The 21664-nt window shown below is 40.6% G+C and overlaps 1 protein-coding gene across 1 annotated transcript in view; it reads left to right on the forward strand.

The window, feature by feature from the left end:
- The window catches only part of SLC4A5 (solute carrier family 4 member 5), a gene marked incomplete at its 3' end in the record, with an annotated part of 56385 nt that overhangs the window by 21629 nt on the left and 13092 nt on the right, over window positions 1-21664 (forward strand). The window contains exons 9-16 of the mRNA XM_081333628.1: window positions 884-1024; window positions 1696-1870; window positions 2465-2598; window positions 5124-5395; window positions 18106-18167; window positions 19649-19849; window positions 19980-20093; window positions 21118-21279. Of these exons, the coding sequence (XP_081189754.1) occupies window positions 884-1024; window positions 1696-1870; window positions 2465-2598; window positions 5124-5395; window positions 18106-18167; window positions 19649-19849; window positions 19980-20093; window positions 21118-21279 (1261 nt within the window). The remainder of the gene's footprint in view (window positions 1-883; window positions 1025-1695; window positions 1871-2464; window positions 2599-5123; window positions 5396-18105; window positions 18168-19648; window positions 19850-19979; window positions 20094-21117; window positions 21280-21664) is intronic.

The raw sequence follows: 21664 nt of genomic DNA on the forward strand, positions 1-21664 counted from the left end.
ATCACAAAGTTTGCAGCCACATTCAGCTGCGGGTCTGATGCGTTACGGAAATGGGGCTGCATGGACAGGAACATCCAAACCGGAAAAAAGCTTCATCTCAGAATTACTCTTTTCACAGCATCGGTGTTGGCTGCACATGACCAGAAACGGCATGGAAGCACTCTACACGTGGCCAGAAAAAAACACCCACCTGGCTTTGGGGAAACCTTATGAAAGGACTCTGTGCCAAGCTAGGAAGATCCCTGGCATCAGAAGTGCCACGAGGCTTCTAGCTTGCCCACAGTAACGAGGGGGGAGGGGAAAGGGGGGTTTCTGTTCGCATGAGAATCGAGGTCACTGAAGAGACGTGGTGGACAGGGGCTTTCTTCTCATAACGACTGTTCGAAGACTAATTGGAAAATGTGACCCAAACTGTCGGGGGGGGAAGGTTTTGCTCTTTGAATTATCTTTTCCCCACCACATTGCCAGAGCTGGTTTTCTTTCTACACATGGCCAGAAACACCATGAAATCCTCCACCTGGCACTGGGGGAAAGCACTCTTTCTGGTCATGTGCTGAGTGCTTTCCATCCAAAGCCAGGTGGATGATTTTTTTTTAGTTTTTAAAAAAGCTGACACCACACCACATTGCTTCCCATGCGGTGCAGCCCCGCCCATCGCCACCCTCCTCTGAGAGCCCCCTCGCCGCCCACCCGCCTGGCTCTCTGCCCAGCGCCCGCAGCAACCTTTCCCTGCAGCAAAGTTACGGTGTTGAGACGTCCTGCAAAGAGATGGCGGCAGCGAGTTGGCCGCAAGGATGGCGAGAAGGCCGCCCTCTGCTGGCTGTGTTACAAGAGCCCATTTGCACTCTTCGCCTACTAATATTCCATGTCATTTTATTCCTAGAAAATCTGTGTTTTCTCTGAGCGAAGCAACCCAGATGAATGGGGCAGCTGGAGGAGCAGCAGGGGGTGGGGGTGGGGGCAATGAAGAAGAAGATCTTCCTGCTGTCCATGAAATCGGAGAGGAACTGACCTGGACTGGACGGTGAGGAAAATGTCCCTGCAATCAGCTGACAGTAGTGAAGGGGGGGGGGGAAATCTGCTATTGGGGTAGAGGGAAGTATTGAATATCCCTCTGCAGCTGAAGAAGTTATTTCATTTGCTGGAGAAGAAGGATGGGCCTACAGAGCTGTGTTTAAATCCCATCTGCTCCATCCATGTTGGAAAGAGGGTCTCTGCTCAAAAGAGCAGTATAAGCTCCAGAAACCTTCATCACTCTATCTTATGGCCTGGCCAGCGAAGGTCTGATGGGTAAAATCAGCTTTGGTACATACTTATAGCCCCTCACCCTTTTCCTCCCTATCCCTGCTTCCAATGTGATTGACATAAATTGTGGTAGTTCAGCCACCACTGGGCGACATGAACGTTACCCAGCAGCCTCATGCAGCGCAACCGTTTCTCTGGCATTTCGAGTACAGGACCTTCAGGAAGATCATTCCTTACCTAGCAGGGCAAGATCCAGGAGGGAAAATAAAAGATGGCCAGTAAGAGGGGGGCTTGGTGAAATCAGTAGGGAGAGAAAGGGTGTTTCCATAAGCAGCAGCAGCAGCAGCAGAATAATTTGTGGACCTAAGTTAAGGGCTAAATTTGAACTGGCACAGAAGAGGAAAGCCCTTCAGTCCAAAGAGAGCACCGCCAACCCTGCTTGCTTTTCAGGTTTTGCGGGGGGCTGTATTTGGATCTCAAGAGGAAACTGCCCTGGTTCCCCAGTGACTTCTACGAAGGCTTCCATATCCAGTCGATCTCTGCTGTGCTCTTCATCTACCTGGGTTGCATTGCCAATGCCATTACATTTGGAGGCTTGTTGGGGGACGCCACTGACAACTACCAGGCAAGTTCAGGCCAGACTCCCAAACAGCCCCCCAAATTCTCTACATTTGCATTGTAAAATCCATACTATTTTGGCCCTTGACATCTGAAGAAGGCCTGAGCAGCTAGGAATAAGAAGGCTTTGGCACTTCCGCACGCCCTTCAGTTCTGTTTTGAGAAGTCAGCTGAAGTTTGAATATCCAGTCTGAAAATCACAATTACTATACTCCCTTCAGTGCACCTAGAAATAAAAGTTCCTGGGAATTTACAGGCACCAGCCAATGGATCCCCTGGCAATATTTTAGAAGACGGAGAAGGAAAACAGACTGGAAGAACTTGGGGGCTTCATCGTGTCCATCTATGATTCCTAACAATGGTGGTGGCACTTGGGCTCCTCGTTACCCTCACGGATAATGCCCTTCTCTACAAATTTTGCCCCCATAGCTAAAAGGACCCTTGAAACACAAGACAGTACAAGCATCCCTGTCTAGAGATATGGAAAAGTGCTGGGGGGGGGGTCACCAGAGTGCATGAGGCATGCTTTGCACTGTTTATGGTACTCAGGTGGTGCCCCTGCTTTTGAAAACGATTCAAATGGTTCTGTTTCTCCCACCAGGGTGTCATGGAGAGCTTCCTGGGGACAGCAATTGCAGGCTCCACGTTTTGCCTGTTGGCAGGGCAGCCCCTCATCATCCTGAGCAGCACAGGGCCCATCCTCATCTTTGAAAAGCTGCTATATGATTTCAGCAAGTACGTGAAGGCCTCTTTGGCTGCTTCAGAAATCCGTGCCTGGTTGATATGATGTGTGGGGGTGTTGTAAGTTTCCCTTTCCAACTGGACAGGGAACAATTATCCTTTGCAGTCTTTGGACATCACAAAGTACTGGCCACAATTCCTCATTGTTCTCTTTGCCTCTTGGGCGCTATTAGCTCAAGAAATGAAATGGAATTAGTCCAAGGAACTAGTAACGAGCAAGGCAATTACAACATTGAGTGACCGTTCCAAGTTACAAAGGCACTGAAAAAATTAACGACCGTTTTTCACACATATAACAGTTGCAGCATCCCCAGGGTCACATGATCAAAATTTGGACACTTGGCAATTGGTTCATATTTGAAAAGAAACTAAATTATTATTATTATTATTATTATTATTATTATTATTATTATTATTATTATTATTATTATTATTATTTATGACGATGGCAGTGTCTGGGGTCACGTGGCCTGCTTTTGCGATCTTCTGACAAGCAAAGTCAATGGGGCAGCCAGGTTCTCTTAACCATGTCACTAACTTGACAACTGTGAAGATCTGGGTAGCCAGATGCACTTAACAATTGGGGCAAAACTCACTTAACAAATGTTTCATTTGGCAACATAAATTTTGAGCCCAATTGTGGTTGTAAGTCAAGGACTATCTGTACTAGAAGCCAGCATGAGTTTGCTAAAAACAGAGCATGTTCCACAGGTATAGAATAGGCAGTACCTGGTTCAACAGCAGCAACTGTGGGAGAGAGTCCTAGTGGACAACCCCTTTTGAGCCAGCCGTGTGCTGCAGCTGCCCAAAAAGCCAATGCAGTTTTAGGCTGCATCAACAGAAGTATAGCATCAAGATCATGAGAAGTGATTATACCGTGTCATGGTTCCGATTAATAAGACAGTTCAAAGTACACTGCATGATTATTTCAAAAAAAGTCTATAATAATAAAAATGGAGCATCGGCACTCATGGGTGGATGCCAGAATCTGAATTTTCCTCCCCTTCACACACCACATCATACAGAATTTCCCTCCCTTATTTACACGTCATGAATTAATTTACCAATTAATTTAACACATGAAGTTTCACTTCCCTTCTGAAGCGGCCAGACCAGGGGTAGGCAACCTCAGCTCTTTTATGACTCGTGGACTTCAACTCCCAGAATTCCTGAGCCAGCCGAGGTTGCCTACCCGTGGGCTAGACCTTATCTTCTCAAAACACCCGGATTGCATTCCTCCCACGCTTTAGTGATTCAAAACCAAACAGTTAAAGCAAAAGTGGCCTCTTATATTGTCAGTGCAAAAACATGTCAATGTTTGCAGCATTGACATACTGTTTTATGCCACACTAGTGAGTCTACACTTGGAATACTGCATCCAGTTCTGGTCACCAGGATACAAAAATGATGCTTAGAAAGATTGCAGAGAAGAGTGACAGAAATGAACTGGATGGTAAACTGTTAAGAGAACTAGATATGTCTAGCCCAGGGGTCAGCAACTTGAAACAGTGAAAGAGCCACTCGGAACCGGTTCCCTCACAAAAGGAAAAACTGGGAGCCGCAAAAAATGTGTGTGAATGCACGTACATGCGCACATGCACAGAACAAGGTTTGACTGAAGAGTGGAACCAAGGCGAGATATGCACCTACCCTGCATATTTGAATTGATTGGTTAAACTTTTTTAGTCCCACTTTTTTTTTTGGACTACACACAGCAGAAGACTGGGAGCCGCAGGAGATGTTTGTTTGTTTGTTTAGCACATTTATGTGGCAGCCTATCTCAAATAGTGAATCAAAACTTATGAAACTTGTTTCTTTTCAGTTGTCAGACTTATTCAACTGAAGGCAATCAATTATAGTAGAATATACCACATGCCAAAGTCCATGTGGACTTTCCATAGCTCATCATCAGCTCTTGAGATCTCACTTCACAATTGCAGGGCCACAATGGTCAAATGTTAGGAGCAAAACATTGACGTCTGAAAGGAGCAAAATTTAGGTGTCAAGCACAGCAATTAACGCCCTAAATATCCAAAACAAGTCCTACAAATCACTAAGACTCCATTTGCTAACGTAACAGGACCGGTTGTGGTTCTTCAAAACAGGAGACTGTCCAGACCTGTGAGAAACTCACCACATTTATCAGGTACTACCAGTTAGATCACATCCAGAGGGCAGAGCCCTACTCTCTGCCCTCTTTTGCCACGATGCTGCCCACTGCCTTCTCCCACATATGCGATGCAAATAGACTCACCTATAATGTTACATGAGTAGCCGCTTGTGCTTTCTTAAGTTGCCCTTTCAGACTGGCTTGCCATGAGGATGCAGTGGGACTGCTGCATCTAAACTGCTTCAGAATGTCAGGTACATTTCTGCAGGCATAGAAATTTACTTATGGCAGTGCCAACAATGTGTTTCTGTTGCCATACTTTTTCATTGTCAGAATATAATACCTTGCTGTGGCTGCGGCTGCGTTTGTGCTGTTGTGATCAACAAAGTGTTTCTGTTCTCCCCCTCAGAGGTAACAGTATTGATTACCTAGAGTTTCGCCTTTGGATCGGCTTGCACTCAGCGGCCCAGTGCCTTATTCTGGTGGCTACAGATGCCAGCTTCATAATTAAGTACATCACTCGCTTCACTGAAGAAGGTTTCTCCACTCTGATTAGCTTCATCTTCATCTACGATGCCATTAAAAAGATGATTGGAGCCTTTAAGGTCTACCCTATCAATGTCGACTACAACCCAGACTATGTGACTATGTATAAATGTGAATGCATAGCTCCAGATGCAGGTAAGTGCAAATCCTGTGCACAGCCATTGCATTGCCCTTTATAACAGAGCACTATTTCATGCTCAATATTGTGCACTTTTGAAAACAACTTCCAAAGACTTCTGAAAGTTTTTTGCAAATGCAAGTTAGTATCATTTTTTCTGTCCGAAATTGGAAATAGCTTAACCAGCAAAACCTGAATCGAACATTTGTCAGAATATGACAAGGGTTCCCTCTGTTGCCAAGGTTGTATCATAAACGTATGCTGAACCAAGTGTTTGGTTTCATGGCACTTCCATACAATGCCGTCCTTCCTGTCCAGCAGAAGTAAATATAATCACAAGAGGGAATGGAAGTTACTGAAAATTGACTGTGCCAGGACCATTTTACTGAGAAACCTGAAGCCTTTTCTAGCACAATAAGTTTCAGTGTTGGGTGTTTCTTGCAGCAAAACTGTCTGTAGGCAATTCGCACTCGTCAGTCCACGACTGTAAGGCTGATGCATGCCCACCTCTGAGCATTAGAGCTGTTGTGGAACACTCCCAGTGCCTCTTAAACATAGAGCAGGCCAGCCTCTAAACAGGAATAAGATTGCAGAGGTGACACCATTATTTATTTTATTTTAAAATCACTTTAAACCACCCATATCCCAAATAGTAGGCCCTATACTGTCTTATATTTAATAAAAAATACAGTTATATATACAGAAGTTTCCAAGTCAAAGGAATGCCAGATTTGAAAAACAGTCGATCCATATTTTGTTCAACCAAGAAGAATCAGGAAGAATATTTGAGGTCATGAATATCTTTCACATAAGAGAGATCGAAACAACAAATTTGAAATACTTGCTTTCTTACCTCACTTCAAAATGGATCATAATAGAAGTGAACAAGGGCAAAGTTAACCAAAGTGTTCCTTTAGTAATCCAATGACAATTTTAAATTGTGAACAAAGCACAAATGTGGGACACTTATGATGTTGGTCTCGACTTGATAAGACAGTCCTCATATTAGCAACCACTATGATGTATTTTATATTTATATGTATTTTATATCAATACAGTTAAAATACAATCAGATCTGGAATTTCATGGATTTGGAAACTTTAGTTTATATGTTTCCAAATCAATGAAGTTCCAGATTTGAAAAAAGCTATCAAGAAGAATTAGGAAAACTACTTAGTTTCCTGAATCTCGTTTTTATTTAAGAGAGATCAAAGCAACAAAACTGAAAAACCTTCCTTTTTACTACATGTCAAAAAATGGAGACAAAGAGCAGAAGTGTAAACAAGGGGAAAGTCAACTGTGGGCTTACATTTAGCATTCAAATGAGCATTATGAATTGTGATGAAAATGCTGTGTGTTGCTCATCCCAGTGTGGACAGTTCTCCAGTTAACAATCCCGAGGATATGTTCTATATTAAACACAGAATTCAAATGTAAAAACTGAACATTCCAAATCAATAAGTAAAGGTAAAGGTTCCCCCACACATGCGTGCTAGTCGTTTCCAACTCTAGGGGCCGGTGCTCATCTCCGTTTCAAAGCCGAAGAGCCAGAGCTTGTCCGAGGACGTCTTCGTGGTCATGTGGCCGGCATGACTAGATGCCAAAGGCGCACGGAACGCTGTTACCTTCCCACCGGAGTGGTCCCTATTTTTCTACTTGCATTTTTACGTGCTTTCGAACTGCTAGGTGGGCAGAAGCTGGGACGAGTAACAGGCGCTCACTCTGCTACGCGGCACTCAGGATTCGACCCACCAAACTGCTGACCTTCTGATCAACAAGCTCAGCGTCCTAACCCACTGAGCCACCGCATCCCTACCAAATCAATAGTAGACTTGAAAAACTGATCAAAGTTGTAGGAGAATAAGGAACACCACTTTGTTTCATTAATCTCTTTTTCACTTAATGGAAATCAAAACAACAGATTGACAAACATTACATCCCTTAGCAACCAAGTAAGAATTTTGAATTTTGATAGTATGAGAGGCATGTCTTTTATCAGCAATCCCTAGAATATCTTTATCTTAAATACTAAATCAAAATGTAAGCTATGTAGTTTCCAGATAAATAGAATATCAGATATCTCAAACAGCACTTGCTACGTATTCTCTATAACAAGTGGAATAATAAAACACAGCTTGATTCACAAATTGTTATTTCCTTTAAAACCAATAACATTATTATTGAAATCAATACATTATTGAAGGAGGTAATAAAATGGATTCCGAATCAGAAATGATTCAGTTATCGATTAATATTCTCCCTAACAAGAAAAACCACATAATTTCATGAATGTCTCTTAGCAAAGAACTAAGAACAAAACCCATTCAAATAGCTATTAAATGTCTTATTATGGTGAATCCAGAATTGCACTATTACAACTGAAATTTCAAATTCAAATATCAGAACTGAAAAACAAATATTGAATAATGTTCTCCCTAGCATGGAAAATTGGGAAAACCCATTGATTTCATGATTTTCTCTTTAGATTAAGAGAGATTCAAACAGGTTGCAATGCAGAATTCCACTATTAGAATTAAACTTCCTGACTGATAAACATCAAATTTGAAAAAGAGATGTTGATTCTTTTTTTTATTGAAAAGTTTTACAGTACTTTTTTTTAAAAAACAAAACCCCTCCCAACCCCCTCCCCTCTCCCCAAACCTCCCCAACTCTTCCCTCCCCTCCCCCTCCCCCCTCCCCGACTTCCCAGAGCTCAATACAGGGTATAAAAATACAAACAATCATAGTCTACCTTACGCAAACATCAATAAACTATTAAATCTATCGCACTTTAACTCTTATAAAATAACTACAAGCAATATAAATATCACATCAATACTTATTCAAATGCTAAATGAAACTTTTTAGTCCCATATTTATTCTGGATATAATCAGTCCATCTTCTCCACTCCACAATATATCTCTGTTGCGACTGGTCTTTCAAGTACGCTGGGATCTTTGCCATTTCCGCCAGGTTGGAAACTTTTAAAGTCCATTCTTCTATAGTCGGCAGTTCTTCTTTCTTCCAATATTGCCCTACTAAAAGTCTCGCTGCCATAATTAAATTCAACATCAGCTTAGTGTCCACAACAGTAGTATCAGTAATAATACCCAGTAAAAACAGTTGCAGACAAAACTTTATCCTTTTCTTAAATATCTTTTGCATGTTCCACCAAATTTCAATCCAAAAAGCTTTAACCTTTTTACAGGTCCACCATATATGAAAATACGTTGCATCTTCACCACCACACCTCCAACATTTAGGCTGGCAATTCGGATATATACTTGCTAATTTTTTAGGATCTAAATGCCACCTATAAAACATCTTATAGAAGTTCTCTCTTAAGTTTTGAGCTTGCGTAAATTTTACATTTCTCACCCAAATCTTTTCCCAAGTATCCATTGTAATGACTTCTTGAAAATTCTGAGCCCACTTTATCATACAGTCTTTAACAAGTTCCGTCTCTGAATCAATTTCTATCAATGCAAGATATATCCTTTTAATATGTGCTTGACCTTGATCTCTAATTTACCAAATTTTCATCAATCATTGAGAAACCAATTTTCTGGTCTTCTTTCCACCTAGCCTGTAATTGCCCATACTGAAACCAGGTTTGTACAATCTTTTCTTCTTTTAAAATATTATATGGCTTTAATTGCCATACATTCCTCTCAAAACTCAAAATTTCCTTATATGTAATCACATCATGTTTAAATCCAACATTTATATTTTCTATTGCGTGTTTAGGTATTGCCCAAATAGGTATCTTATAATTTAACTTGTGTCTGTACTTTTTCCAAACTCGCAACAGAGCATACCTTAAAATATGTATCTTGAACACATTGTCCACCTTCTTATCATACAATAAATATGCATGCCATCCAAATAGCAAATCATGGCCCTCAAGATTTAATAATCTCACTTGTGTTAAATTAAACCAATCACTTATCGCTGACAAGGCAGCAGCTTCATAATATAATTTGATTCTTGTTCTCCCTAGAAAGGAGTATCAGGAAAACCACTTGCTCATATGACTAACCTAAAAGATATACAAAGATATATCTTATTGCTATCCCAATGACCACTAATAGTAAATACAGACATCCAGTTTTAGAACTAAGGTCCCCAACTGAGGCAAACCTTTGAAAAAGAGAAGATTCATACCCCAGGCAAACATCAAATTTAGAAGAAAAAAAGGCATGCAATCATGTTCTCTCCATGAAGGAGAATCAGGAAACCATTTTGCTTTTGTGATTATTGCTTTGTCTTAAGACAAATTATATATTCAAATATATAACGCAAATCATTTCGGGCCAATTATAGTGAACACAGGGTTACTTTTTAGAACTAAAATTCCCAGCTCAAGCAACCATTAAATTTGGAAAAGAGGTGTAATCATCTACAAAGGAGAATCAGAAAAACTATTTACTTTTCTGATTCTCCTTGTCTTAAGAAAGGTTCAGAGATAGAACTTTCAATGTGTATGAAGCACATTATAGAAGATTCCCTTTTAAGACAAAGATAAAATTTGAAAGAGACACTTGAACAAGGAAACTGGTTGTCCAAGTTTCTTCTTCACTCCCTCTTGTGGTCAACAAGTAAATTCAGAATTCATAAAAATCAGAAAATTTCAGCCATCTACAACAAAACAGTTAAAAGCTACAGATTACCTAAAATAATAAAATAAAACCACAGTTTTATATCCTTATGTTTCTCCATCAGTGTTAAAGAAAAGGTACACCGTGCTTCCTCATTTTAGTGTTTCTAGCAGCTTCCTTCCTTGTCGTTTAGCAATAAGGAAATCTAAAAAATGGTACATATTCAAAAAGGAATAACAGGCTGTGACTGAAAAGAGCCTCTTTTAGCTTAATAATAATGATATTAATAAAGATAATAATAATCACGATAATAAAATGATTAAGAAGTAAAAGGCATGGCATTGTCTTTTTGACAAATAAATTTCAAACCGCCGCTTTTTCAACAGCGAATTGGTTGCAGCCCTGTCCCCCCACCCCACCCTAACAGAACAGCTCCCTGGATGCTCCGAAACTCAGCTCCTGGGGCTTCCTGCAGACCGCTGCTGGTGGCTTGATTCTAGGACTCTCCCTAATGCAGGAGAGCCATATTAAACTAGTAGTTGAAGAAGTTTCAGTTCAGAGGAAGCTCCCCCCAGATTGTCAGTCAGGCATTTTCACTGGAAGTCCATCTTAAAAGAGCTATAACTTACAATACATAGCAGGCCTATTATACTCTGTGCAGTATTCCATTAGGTATTAAGGTACCCAGCTCAGGCGTATCTCAAATTTGAAAAAGAGGCATGTAATCCTGCTATCCCACTTGGTTTCAGGATCCTCCTTTTGTCTTAAGAGAGATTCAAAGGTACAAGTTGCAATTCATATGGGGACTATTATAGTGAATGCAGCTCAGGCAAACCTCAAATTTGAAGGAGACATGCGTTTGTTTTCATGATTCTCCCTTTCATTTAAGAGAGATTTAAGGATAGAAAGTGCAGTTTGAAGGAGGCCTATGAGAGTGAAAGCAAATTCATTGATCAAACATATTGCAATCTGTGTGATGCTTCATAATGAATGAACAATTCCTCTCCTAGACATATGGATCCCAGCTCAGTGAAAGGTGGGGTTTGAAAAAGAGATATTTATTAATGTTCTAACAAGTAGAATCAGGAAAATCATATAGTTTCGTGATTTTCATTTTGGCTTAAGAGAGATAAAAAGATATTACCGTAGTTAAACATAATAGGAGACCTTAGTGAATGTTCCACTATTAGAACTGAAATTCCCAGTTTATCAGAATTTAAAAATTGCTGTTCATTCATTTTCTCCCTGGCAAAAAGAAGATATAAAAGATATAAAATGTAATTCCTATGAAGCCTTTTATATCCACTAGAATACCATTGTTACAACTACAGTTCCCAGCTCAGTCAAACATCAGAGTTGAAAAAGAGATATTGAAACACAGTCTCCCTAGCAAAGGGAATCAGGAAAAGCAGCTGGTTACAATCAATCTAATCTCTCTTTGGCTTAATAGATATACATAGAACAAGTCTGAAGGCGTTTCCTTTATTATTGCACATCACAAACTGCAGTTCATAGCAGACATGCTAACCATGGGATAGTTAACACCAGTCATGCTTAACAATTCACAATTGTCAAAATGGAATCCATATTAAACCTTTACTAATGTGACTGGTGATCTAAGTGTAGTACAGGAAGCTTCTGTTGTTGGTTTCAACATAATGATAGTTCCATTTTTAGCAAATCCTCTGATGTATTTTGTATTGAATATAAAATACCATTTCCAAATCAATGAAATTTTAGATCCATGTCCTCTCTAATAAGCAGGGCTTTTTTTCTCATAGAACCATTTCATGAACTCATGAAATGGTATCAGTATGAGAAATGGAAAGAAGGGCAAAGATAATTAAAGCATGACTTTACCAACCTGACTTAGGTTTAATGAATCTATTTTTCACTGTAGAGATATTTTAAAAAACCATTTGAGAAACCTTGCTTTTGTTATCTCACAAAATGGATTCAATACTAGAACTGCAAACAAGAACAATGTTAAACATTCCTTTAGCGATCCAATGAGAATTCTGGTCAAATGAAATACAAAATAAAAATGCCATACTAACTAGGCAGCAGCATGTTGTTCGTCAAAATCTAATACGATATAAATTACCATAAAATGAGAATGAAATTAAAGAGTTTGGAAAAATAAAAGACAGATAAAGCTGGTATCATTTGCATTGTGATGACACCTCAGGCCACATCCTAGATGACCAGCAGCTGCATATATGTACAGGGATAAAATGGGATTTAAAAAAGTCTGTAATCCAAATCCCATTAAGCAGAGACTGGGGTTAAAAAGGCACAACAAAGCTTTGCGAAATGGTAAGAGAAAATGGTAAGAGCACACCCATTCACTCTAAACAAGTTCAAATCACCAGGACCAGATGTATTATATGACACAGTTCTGAAGGAGCTGGCAGAGGTTATCTCAGAACCACTGAACCAAATCTTTTATTTGTTTGTTTGTTTGTTTGTTTGTTTGTTTGTTTGTTTGTTTATTTATTAGTTGAATTTATATACCGCCCTATTCCCAAAGGACTTAGGGCGGTTCACAGGGCAATTAAAACAGTACAAAAAAGAATAAAATGGAATTAAATTAGTACAGGCCCACAATTCCTAATAACAGTAAAATTAAAATTTTAAAATTAATTTAATATAATTTAATTAAACACTTTAAAATTTAAAATCCCTCAGTCCAGGCCAGACAATTTGAACAACCAGGTTTTTAAGTCCCGGCGAAAAGAGCGAAGGTTGGGGGCAGTCCGAAGCTCCATCGGCAGTTCGTTCCAAAGGGCGGGCGCACTCACAGAGAACGCCCTCCCCCTGGGAATCACCCACCGGCAATCTCTAACTGGCGGAACCCTAAGGAGGCCCTCCCTGTGGGCGCGCACAGGACGATGGGAGGCTGATGCTGGTAGCAGGTGCTCCCTAAGGTAAGATCCTGAAGTACCAGGGAACTAGGAGAAGAGTGGGAAGGATCAGACGTGGTTCCCATCTTCAAAAAGAAAAAAAAAGGAAAGGGAAAAAAACCTAGACCCCCAAAATTATAGACCAATCAGCCTGACATCAATATGTAGGAACATCTAGGAAAAGTTAATGAAGCAACAGATCAGCAAACGCCTAAAAGCAAGCAAAGTTATAACCAACAGGGGTTTTTTCCATGCCAAACAAATCTTACTTTAGGCTTTGACAAAGTGATTAAACGAGTGGACCAGTGAAATGCTGTGGACATATTATATTTAGATTTCAGAAAGGCTTTTGCAAAGTAGATCACAGCCTGCTTCTTGATAAGACAGAACAATGCATTGTGATATTATCACTTTATACTGCATTGGTGAGACCACACTTGGAATACTGTGCCCAGTTCTGATACAAAACAAGTATTGACCCCCGAGAAAGTGCAGAGAAGAGCAACAAATATGAGGGCTCTGGAGTCTAACAATTGAGAGAACTAGGCATGTTTGCTTTAACAGAAGATCTAGGGGTGACCTGATAGCAGCCTTCCAATGTTTGTGGGGCTGTTACAGAAAAGAGGGATGGATCTATTCTCCAAAGCACTGGAAGGCAGGACAAGAAATAATGGGTGGAAGCTAATCAAAGAGATCCAACCCAGAATTAAGGAGAAATTTCCTGTCAATGAGAACAATTCATCAGTGGAACAGCTTGCCTCCAGAAACTGTGGGTGCTCCATTACTGGAGGCTCAAGAAGCCAGCCATTTATCCGGAATGGCATGCAGTCACTTGCTTGAGCAAGGGGTTGGACTTGGAGGTCTTCACAGTCCCTTCCAACCTTATTCGATGTTCTATGAAATGTGGGTGGGGTAGCAGAAGTTCCCAGGTGCTTTCAGATGAATTTAACTGAGACATGGGCAGTTTCTTTTCTTTCCATTTGTTCCCATCCGTTCCTGCAAAAAAGTTCCATTAAGAATTGTGAAACAGGAGTCTGAGCCGAGGACCTAGAAAAGTTTTTGTTTGATGGATGCTCTCGGTCTCAAGGGGCTGGAGAGGGGTGTATTAAACTTGTCCCTGTTAATTAAACACTTTAGTTTCTGCATGTTTCTTTGGATAAAAGAAATCAGGAGGACAAGGTATACACTGGGCTTAGACAAGCGGGGAAAATAAAGCCAGCAAGTTTTATTTGTCTTTCAACTCAGTTCATAATCCTAACGTAAAACTGAATGAATTGAGCCTCCCTTGGGGGAGGGCTTCTAATTATGTGAATGCAGCAAAAGATCTGCAATTGGAGTCCACATCTCAACTTTGGGCCTTTTAAATGGAGCCTTTTTACCATATGCTGCCAAGAAGATTCAGTGTAGTATGTGAAGGAAGCCTGGTCATTCTTTGGTCTACTAACATCCTTCCTTCTCCTCCTCCTCCTCTTAATCTTGTGGGTCAGCAAGTGAAAGAGAAAGGGAATCTCGGTCCCCATACCATGATTATGAAGGGAGTGCAAATGTATGAAATAAGCAATGTTGCAAACAGAAAGTGTGTTATTTCTAAAATGATTCGTATCCATTGGGAAAGTTATTAGTCACGTTATTAGTAAAAGCTGATAGAACAGAATACAATTAAAAGAATAAAGCAACACTGTCAAGTATAACAAAGTGTATTTTTAAAATGTCAATTAAAAGGCAGCCAAAATATAAAATGTGACTAATAAACCAGTATCTTCCTAGCAAAACCAAATAGACCTACCAAGAATGTAAACATGCCTACTCTGATTAGGAGATCACACACACACACACACACACACACACACACCTCCTTTTATCACTTGTTTTCCAAAGCAAATGTGATTTGCATGTTAGTCAATTTATGCAAAACGTGTTCTGAACATCTCTCTTTCATCTCTCTCTTTCTATCTCTATCTATCATCTATCTATCTATCTAATTTATCATCTATCATCTATCTATCATCTATCTACTTCTATCTATCTATCTAAGCTATCTATATCATCTAGTACCTAGCATTTATCTGTCTAATCTCTGGGTGCAGCTTGGCATGTGTAGTTATGGAAGTGTCTCCATAGGAGCCTTGTAGACCCTACAGCACTGCAGGCCAAACAGCAGGTGATGTTTTGTCAGGAATTCCTGTGATCTAGATATGTGCTCAATGGCTGTGAAGAATCCAGAACCAATCCCTGATATGCTCAAATATGGATGGTAGTTAGCTTGTAGATGAAAATAACAGTAATGTTTTCTATCCTCTATTTTAGCTGTTTAAAACTGAATCCCACCTTTCCATAATGTCAGTGGCATTCAGACTGGGGAATAAAAAATCTTGATGTAGTCTCAGTATCGGATTGAAGCTCCGCTCCTTTGTACATGTTTGTATTGACCCACAAAAGGGGCGGCTTTTATTGTGCTACTGCACCCATTTTGTTGATCTCCCTTCTAGATGCCACTGGGGAGTATCCATAACATTCTTTTAAGACCTCTTAATTTTTTCATTACTCTTATTTTTGCAAATCAACGTTTTTGATTACTTTAACTTATTTATACCATATTTGTCTCTGCTGCACCCTTCTATTTGGCTGGTTTCATTCTCAAGTGAGTATCATTTTATAAATATTATTAAATATTTGATACTCTTATTTTTATTGTTATTTCTACTTTAGCATACGCAACCTACAGAAAGCATTAAATCAGCCATTAAAAAAGCATTATTCATCCAATAGAAGAATTAGTTATTTTACACTTGAAGTTATTAAAAGCCACCCGAATATGTCTGTTTTTCAGAAAACGTCTGGTGTAGGGAGAAGCAACATTTAAAAAAATCTGGAATGAATAGCAAGAGTCCAGTTCTTTATATTTTTCCTCTGAAATTCAGTACTTTCTTTGCAGTAGGAAATCTGATTCTAAACCAGCAACTGCTTCTCCATTAATTGTGTGAACATTGTTTGCCTCCAGAAAAAATTATCCTGCATTAAAAATCCACAGATAAACCCCCACAATTTAAGCCCCCCATCCTGTGAGGGTAACAATAAAAAAGACAAGCCACTTGATCAGCTCTGAATGGGATCCCCCAAGCCTGCTGACAAAACCATCTCTTTGAGACCTTCTGAAAAGCAACAAGGTGGGGACCCAGACTGACCTCTCGGGAAATGACGTTCCAGAGCGAGGCTCTTTTTCTAGGTCCCACCAGATGCCCTTGGTACCTGGGACCCACAACATGCCCTGCCTTTCTGCCCTGCTCTCTTGCCAGGATGGTCATTCCATAAGCCCTAGGCCGGAGGACATATTCACAGCCTTCCAAAGAGAGGCTTCTGGCTGCTTGTGCTTTTGTGTCTCTTTGACCAGGGTCCCCTACGGAGCAGCAATAGTTCAGACGGATGACCTGGATAAACTTAGAGGTTCCTCGCGCAACTTCACACTGACAAAACCAACTTTTATTACCCTTCTGGAAGGTCAAAAGGATGGGAGTAGTTTTCACCTTTGGTGGCAGAGTGTTCCACAAGGTTGGGACCAAGAATTCCTCAGCAGATGGGATCTGTAATAGGCCTCTTCCGCCAGCCTGAATGGGACGGGCTAATCCCATTTGGCTGAGATGGCTTCTCAGATACCCTGGGCCTATCCCATATAGGTCTTTAAAGGTAATAATCAACACCATGAATTGGACCCAGAAGCAAACTGGTAATCAATGCAGCTTGCAAAACAGCAGAGGGATTTGGCCACCCTAGGGGCCCCCAGGACTGTCATGCCACTGTACTAGACACCAGCTGTAGCTTCCTTTGTAAAGTAGAGTAGCCCCTTGTAGAGCAAGTTGTAGTGATTCATCCGAGAGATGACTAAGGCATGAGTGACTATGTGCAGAGCCTCATTGGTAAGGGCACAACTGGTGCACAGCATGAACAAAGACCCCCTAGCCATGACCACCACCTGCTCTTTGAGCAAGAGTCACAAGTCCAGGAGAAACACCAGGTTGCACACCAGGTCTGTCTGGGGAAGTGCAACCCCATCCAGAATGATGTTTCAAAACAATAAATACTATTGTGCTTTTTTGTTAGCTATTCTGCACTGTGACTTAATGTAGAGTTTCTATTTACATGTCACGAAATGTATCCTGCTTGGTCCACCCTTGATCTTTTTCTAGAATAGGATAGATGTGGCAGATGAAGAATTAGAGAAAGTACCTTTTGTTTTTGTTTTTATCTTAGTGGGGGGAGTTATGATCAGTGACCCCCAAATCCAAGAGACATGTACATTTCTCTGAGCTGAGGGCAGAGAGAAGAGTTACCCCAATCTTATTGGTGAGGAAGTCAGTGGGTCTTTTATCACACAAATGAAATATTGGCCCTGACACTTTCTGCTTTCCCTGTAAAGGAACTCTGGGTAAGGCCTTGGCCTTTAGAGGTTATTTTCAGGCAATGGAAAGTAAGCAATGTCACGGTGCTCTTCTCCATCTTAAAAATAATAAGCACACCACCCAATGATGACACCTAAAGGGACCTTGGCACCACTGAGTCATCCACCTCAGAACTCTGTGACAATACAGACCATCTAGATCCACTATGATTAGATCACATTGGTATAGATCAGGGGTAGGCAACCTCGGCTCTTTTATGACTCATGGACTTCAACTCATAGCTGACTCAGGAATTCTGGGAGTTGAAGTCCATGAGTCATAAAAGAGCCGAGGTTGCCTACCCCTGGTAAAGATGGAGGTGTCTCTATATTACTGCATAGTGGATTTTGATTGTCACCAAAAACATCTGGAGAAGAAAGTAATATGTAGATAGGATCCACCCCAACTATGAATTCTGTCCTCCAACTAAATTGGAATTAAAGATGCCTCCTCCTTGGTTTCTCAGATCCCAGTTGAAAGAGCACATTTTAGGTTAATTAGGGAGACGTTTCTGCACGAATTAGAACAACATTGTAGCTTATCGAACTGTTTATTTACAAGCTGTGGGGATGTCATTCTTACAAGGCTTCTTTTCATTGGATTCCAAGCTCAGAGAGTTCTGTAAATACTTGAAATGGGGTTTTTCCAGATGGTGAGATGGTGGTCAAAAATATGTGTAGCCAAAAGAGAATTTTTCAAAAGGTTCAAATGAAAAATATGATATTGTATTATGGAGTAATATTTTTTCTTAATATGTTTTTTTAATAATTACAAACTCCTTTTCTGCAGCAAATACAACATTGTTCAATGCTTCAGTTCCATTGGTACCAAACAATGTTAATATTTCTATGGTAAGTTTTTTCTTCTCTTTTCTTCCCACCCGCCAATCCAAAATACTGTGTGTATCTTTGTTTAGCACTATAACAAGAGCAAGAGCAAAAACTGATTATAGTACCTCTCTTTTCTCATCAGTGGTGGGTGGCCGCTTCCTGGGCCCCAAAAGGTGGTCCATCTCTTATCTAATCAGTGCAGAGAGGCTTCAAGAGACATGAATTAGAACCTCTTAGAGCTGTGAGAACAATTCCTTGTTCCAGTGATCAATCCTGACCATTTGATGGCAATGATCAGAATTGTTTCTCATCCACTTCCTGATAAGCACACTTAAATTGATAACTTTGGGAAAGCCCTCCATGCAAAATACACATCATTTGCTATCCCTAAGAGAGACTTCCCAATTTGTATCTCCATCTACAAAAGTCTATAGATCAACTGATCAAGGCCAGCAATCAAGAAAGTATCATGATTATCCTTTCAAATTTGATACTAACCACCAGGTGTTTTCTGGCAAGAAGGAGACTATAGGAAAATATATAGACTCCAATTCTTTATCAGGGGTTGGAAGTCAGTTCCAATGAATGCAAGAGGACTTGAAAATACATAGTTATGGGATTGTGTTCTGGGAGTTTATAAATTCCAAATTACCAGGCTGAATTCTGACTCTTACTGCCAGTTAGGGATTGTTTTTGCATTCACTGGGTGGACTCGGATCTTTGGCTTAGAACACTTTGAGATTACTCAGATCAATTGCATTCTACAGTCCCTTTAAAAGAGCCCAATCTGTTCTAGTGTGTGAAAATAGTGCTAATCTTGAAAAGAATTCTACAAAAATTTGCAGATACATTAACAGTCGCAGCTTAAATTACAAAACAGATACCTTTAAACAAAAACTCTACTTTTAAAATATCTTCTATCTTCCCCATTACCTATGGGAAGCCCTCTCTTCAATGGTATCATCAGCTATGATTTTGGCTGTTTTTTTAAAAAATATTATATATACACATACACAGACAGACAGACAGACAGATAAATAGATAGATAGGAATTGGGTATGCCTACTCTAGTGAAAAGGACTAGAGCTAGCAGTGTTCGAATATCTCAGGGGCTGCCGCAAACAAGAGGGAGGTCAACCTATTCTCCAAAGCACCTGAAGGCCGCTGGACAAGGAACTAATCAAGGAGAGAAGCAACCTGGAACTGAGGAGAAACTTCCTGACCATGAGAACCATCAACCAGTGGAGTGGCTTGCCTTCAGAGGATGTGGGGGCTTCATCACTGAAGAGACTGGCCAGCCACTTGTCTGAAATGGTATAGGGTTTCCTGCTTGAGCAGGGATTGGACTAGAAGATCTCAGAAGTCCCTTCCCAATGTTATTATTCTGTTATATATAATATTTAAAAGAATTAGTAGGTTTGTATCTCTTGCATGTAGGAATTTAACTTACTGTTTTATTCTTCAGTACCTGAATAATATGGTTTGTTTTCTTATCCTTCAAGTATAACCCTATTAATGTAACAGTTCTGGACTGGACTCAGTTGAGCAAAAAGGAATGCCTGAAATATGGAGGAAGTCTGGTGGGGACGTCTTGTAAATTTGTCCCTGACTTGGCTCTCATGTCTTTCATTCTCTTCTTTGGAACATATTCCATGACTCTGACTCTGAAAAAGTTCAAGTTTAGCCGCTATTTTCCAACCAAGGTAAGATTCTCCAAGCAATGACTTGGCTGTCAAAAAAAGGTCTTCCTCTTCCAGAAGACATTAAATAATGTTCTGTAATACCCTATAACTTGTTCTCTTTTTTGTCTTCCTTTCAACCCTCCACTTTTAGGTCAGGGGCCTAATTGCTGACTTTTCCATTGTCTTCTCCATCTTGTTCTTCTGTGGAATAGATCTCTGTTTTGGACTGGATACTCCCAAGTTGCATGTGCCCAGTATCATTAAGGTTTGGATACCCAACTAGGTTTTGACACGCCCTTCCCTCTCTATGCTCCGGTGCCCTGTTCCTTGGACTGCCTTCTCTCGTAGCTTCAGCTTTCTACATCCTCAAGGTTCTGTTTGAAAATGAACTGGGGTGGGGGGGGAGACTTGAGATGAATGCACTGATTTGCGACCAGGGGATTCAAAAACTGTGAGGCCTTAGCACAATGGGAGAAACTGGTCTGTGTCCCTGCAAATTGCACCAGCAGAGCTGGACCTTTTCTGGACTGTGGCAGCATCTCTGGAGCCATTTCCAAGGAGGCCGTGTTTCCTTGGTCACCCTTTGCTCTTCCATTTCCTCTGAAGGGGAGCAGAAAGAAGTTCACTACTCCAATTTCACAGCCAGAGGGGACTCTGGTGGTAGCAAATAACCTACTAGGGGTCGACTGGAAGTAACATTGGTAAAAGACCATACTGTGTTTCTCTCTGACAGCAAAAGGATTGCACGAAGTTCTTTTCTTCTCCAGCTGACATTCTAACATAGCTCTTTCTCGTACACGTGTGTTTTCTCTCTTTCTTTCTAGTTCCGTAAATTTATTAGTGACTTCTCTATCTTCATGTCCATACTAATGTTTGTTGGTCTTGATGTTTTGTGTGGGCTGAACACTCCAAAACTGCAAGTGCCTACAGAATTTAAGGTAAATAAATGAATGCTACACCTTGGCTAAAAAAAAAGGCTCCCCAACTGGTTCGCCCAGGCAAATGCCTGGCTGTGCAGCATGGTATATGGATTTTTGAAGAATGTGTTGTTTTGGAGTGATCCATTTTTCCACGGTTGCCTTGGGAAACATTCTTCTTAGGGCTTTTCATGTCAAAAAGTAGAGAAAGAGAGAGAGGACTTTTCGGCCCGTGGCAGAATATATGTTCTGAGCCACGTACAGCTTAGGAGCTAGCTGAGGATAGGAGCAAGCACATAAAAGGGAGCCTATAAGGAGCATAAAACCTCTCTCTCTCTCTGGTAACCTGCTCCTTCCGAATTCTACTTCCAGCCCACACGCTTGGATCGAGGATGGTTTGTGTTCCCCTTTGGAAAAAACCCCTGGTGGATCTACTTGGCAAGTGCACTTCCAGCTCTTTTGGTCACTATCCTGATCTTCATGGACCAGCAAATTACAGCAGTCATTGTGAACAGAAAGGAGCACAAGCTGAGGGTCTGTTTTTCCTTCTGTCTTCTTGTACATTGCCATTGTGAACTGGTACACAAAGAAAGTTGGGAGGCTGTTCAACCCATTTCTGTCACACTGGGCAAAGATTCAGACATGAGGCAATGGAGTTGATACGATATATTAAACCAAGATCAGCTTAAAACAGAGAGTCTAATTGGGTTTCTTTTTTCTATGGCATGTTGTATCATTTGGGCATGATAGCTTACCAACATATTGTGCTCACCAAGGAAATGTTTGAATTTTGTAATTATTCATTTGCCTACCCAGCTAAGAAAGTAACTGTTGGCAAAGTTAACCAGTGAGTGCTCAGAAGAGTTTTCATCATTCCTTCTGCTTCCCTATCTATTACGTTGGGTTGTGTATTTGAGTC

The sequence above is a fragment of the Vipera berus genome (assembly GCF_964194415.1).
Source record: "Vipera berus genome assembly, chromosome: 8".
Classification (NCBI taxonomy): domain Eukaryota; kingdom Metazoa; phylum Chordata; class Lepidosauria; order Squamata; family Viperidae; genus Vipera; species Vipera berus.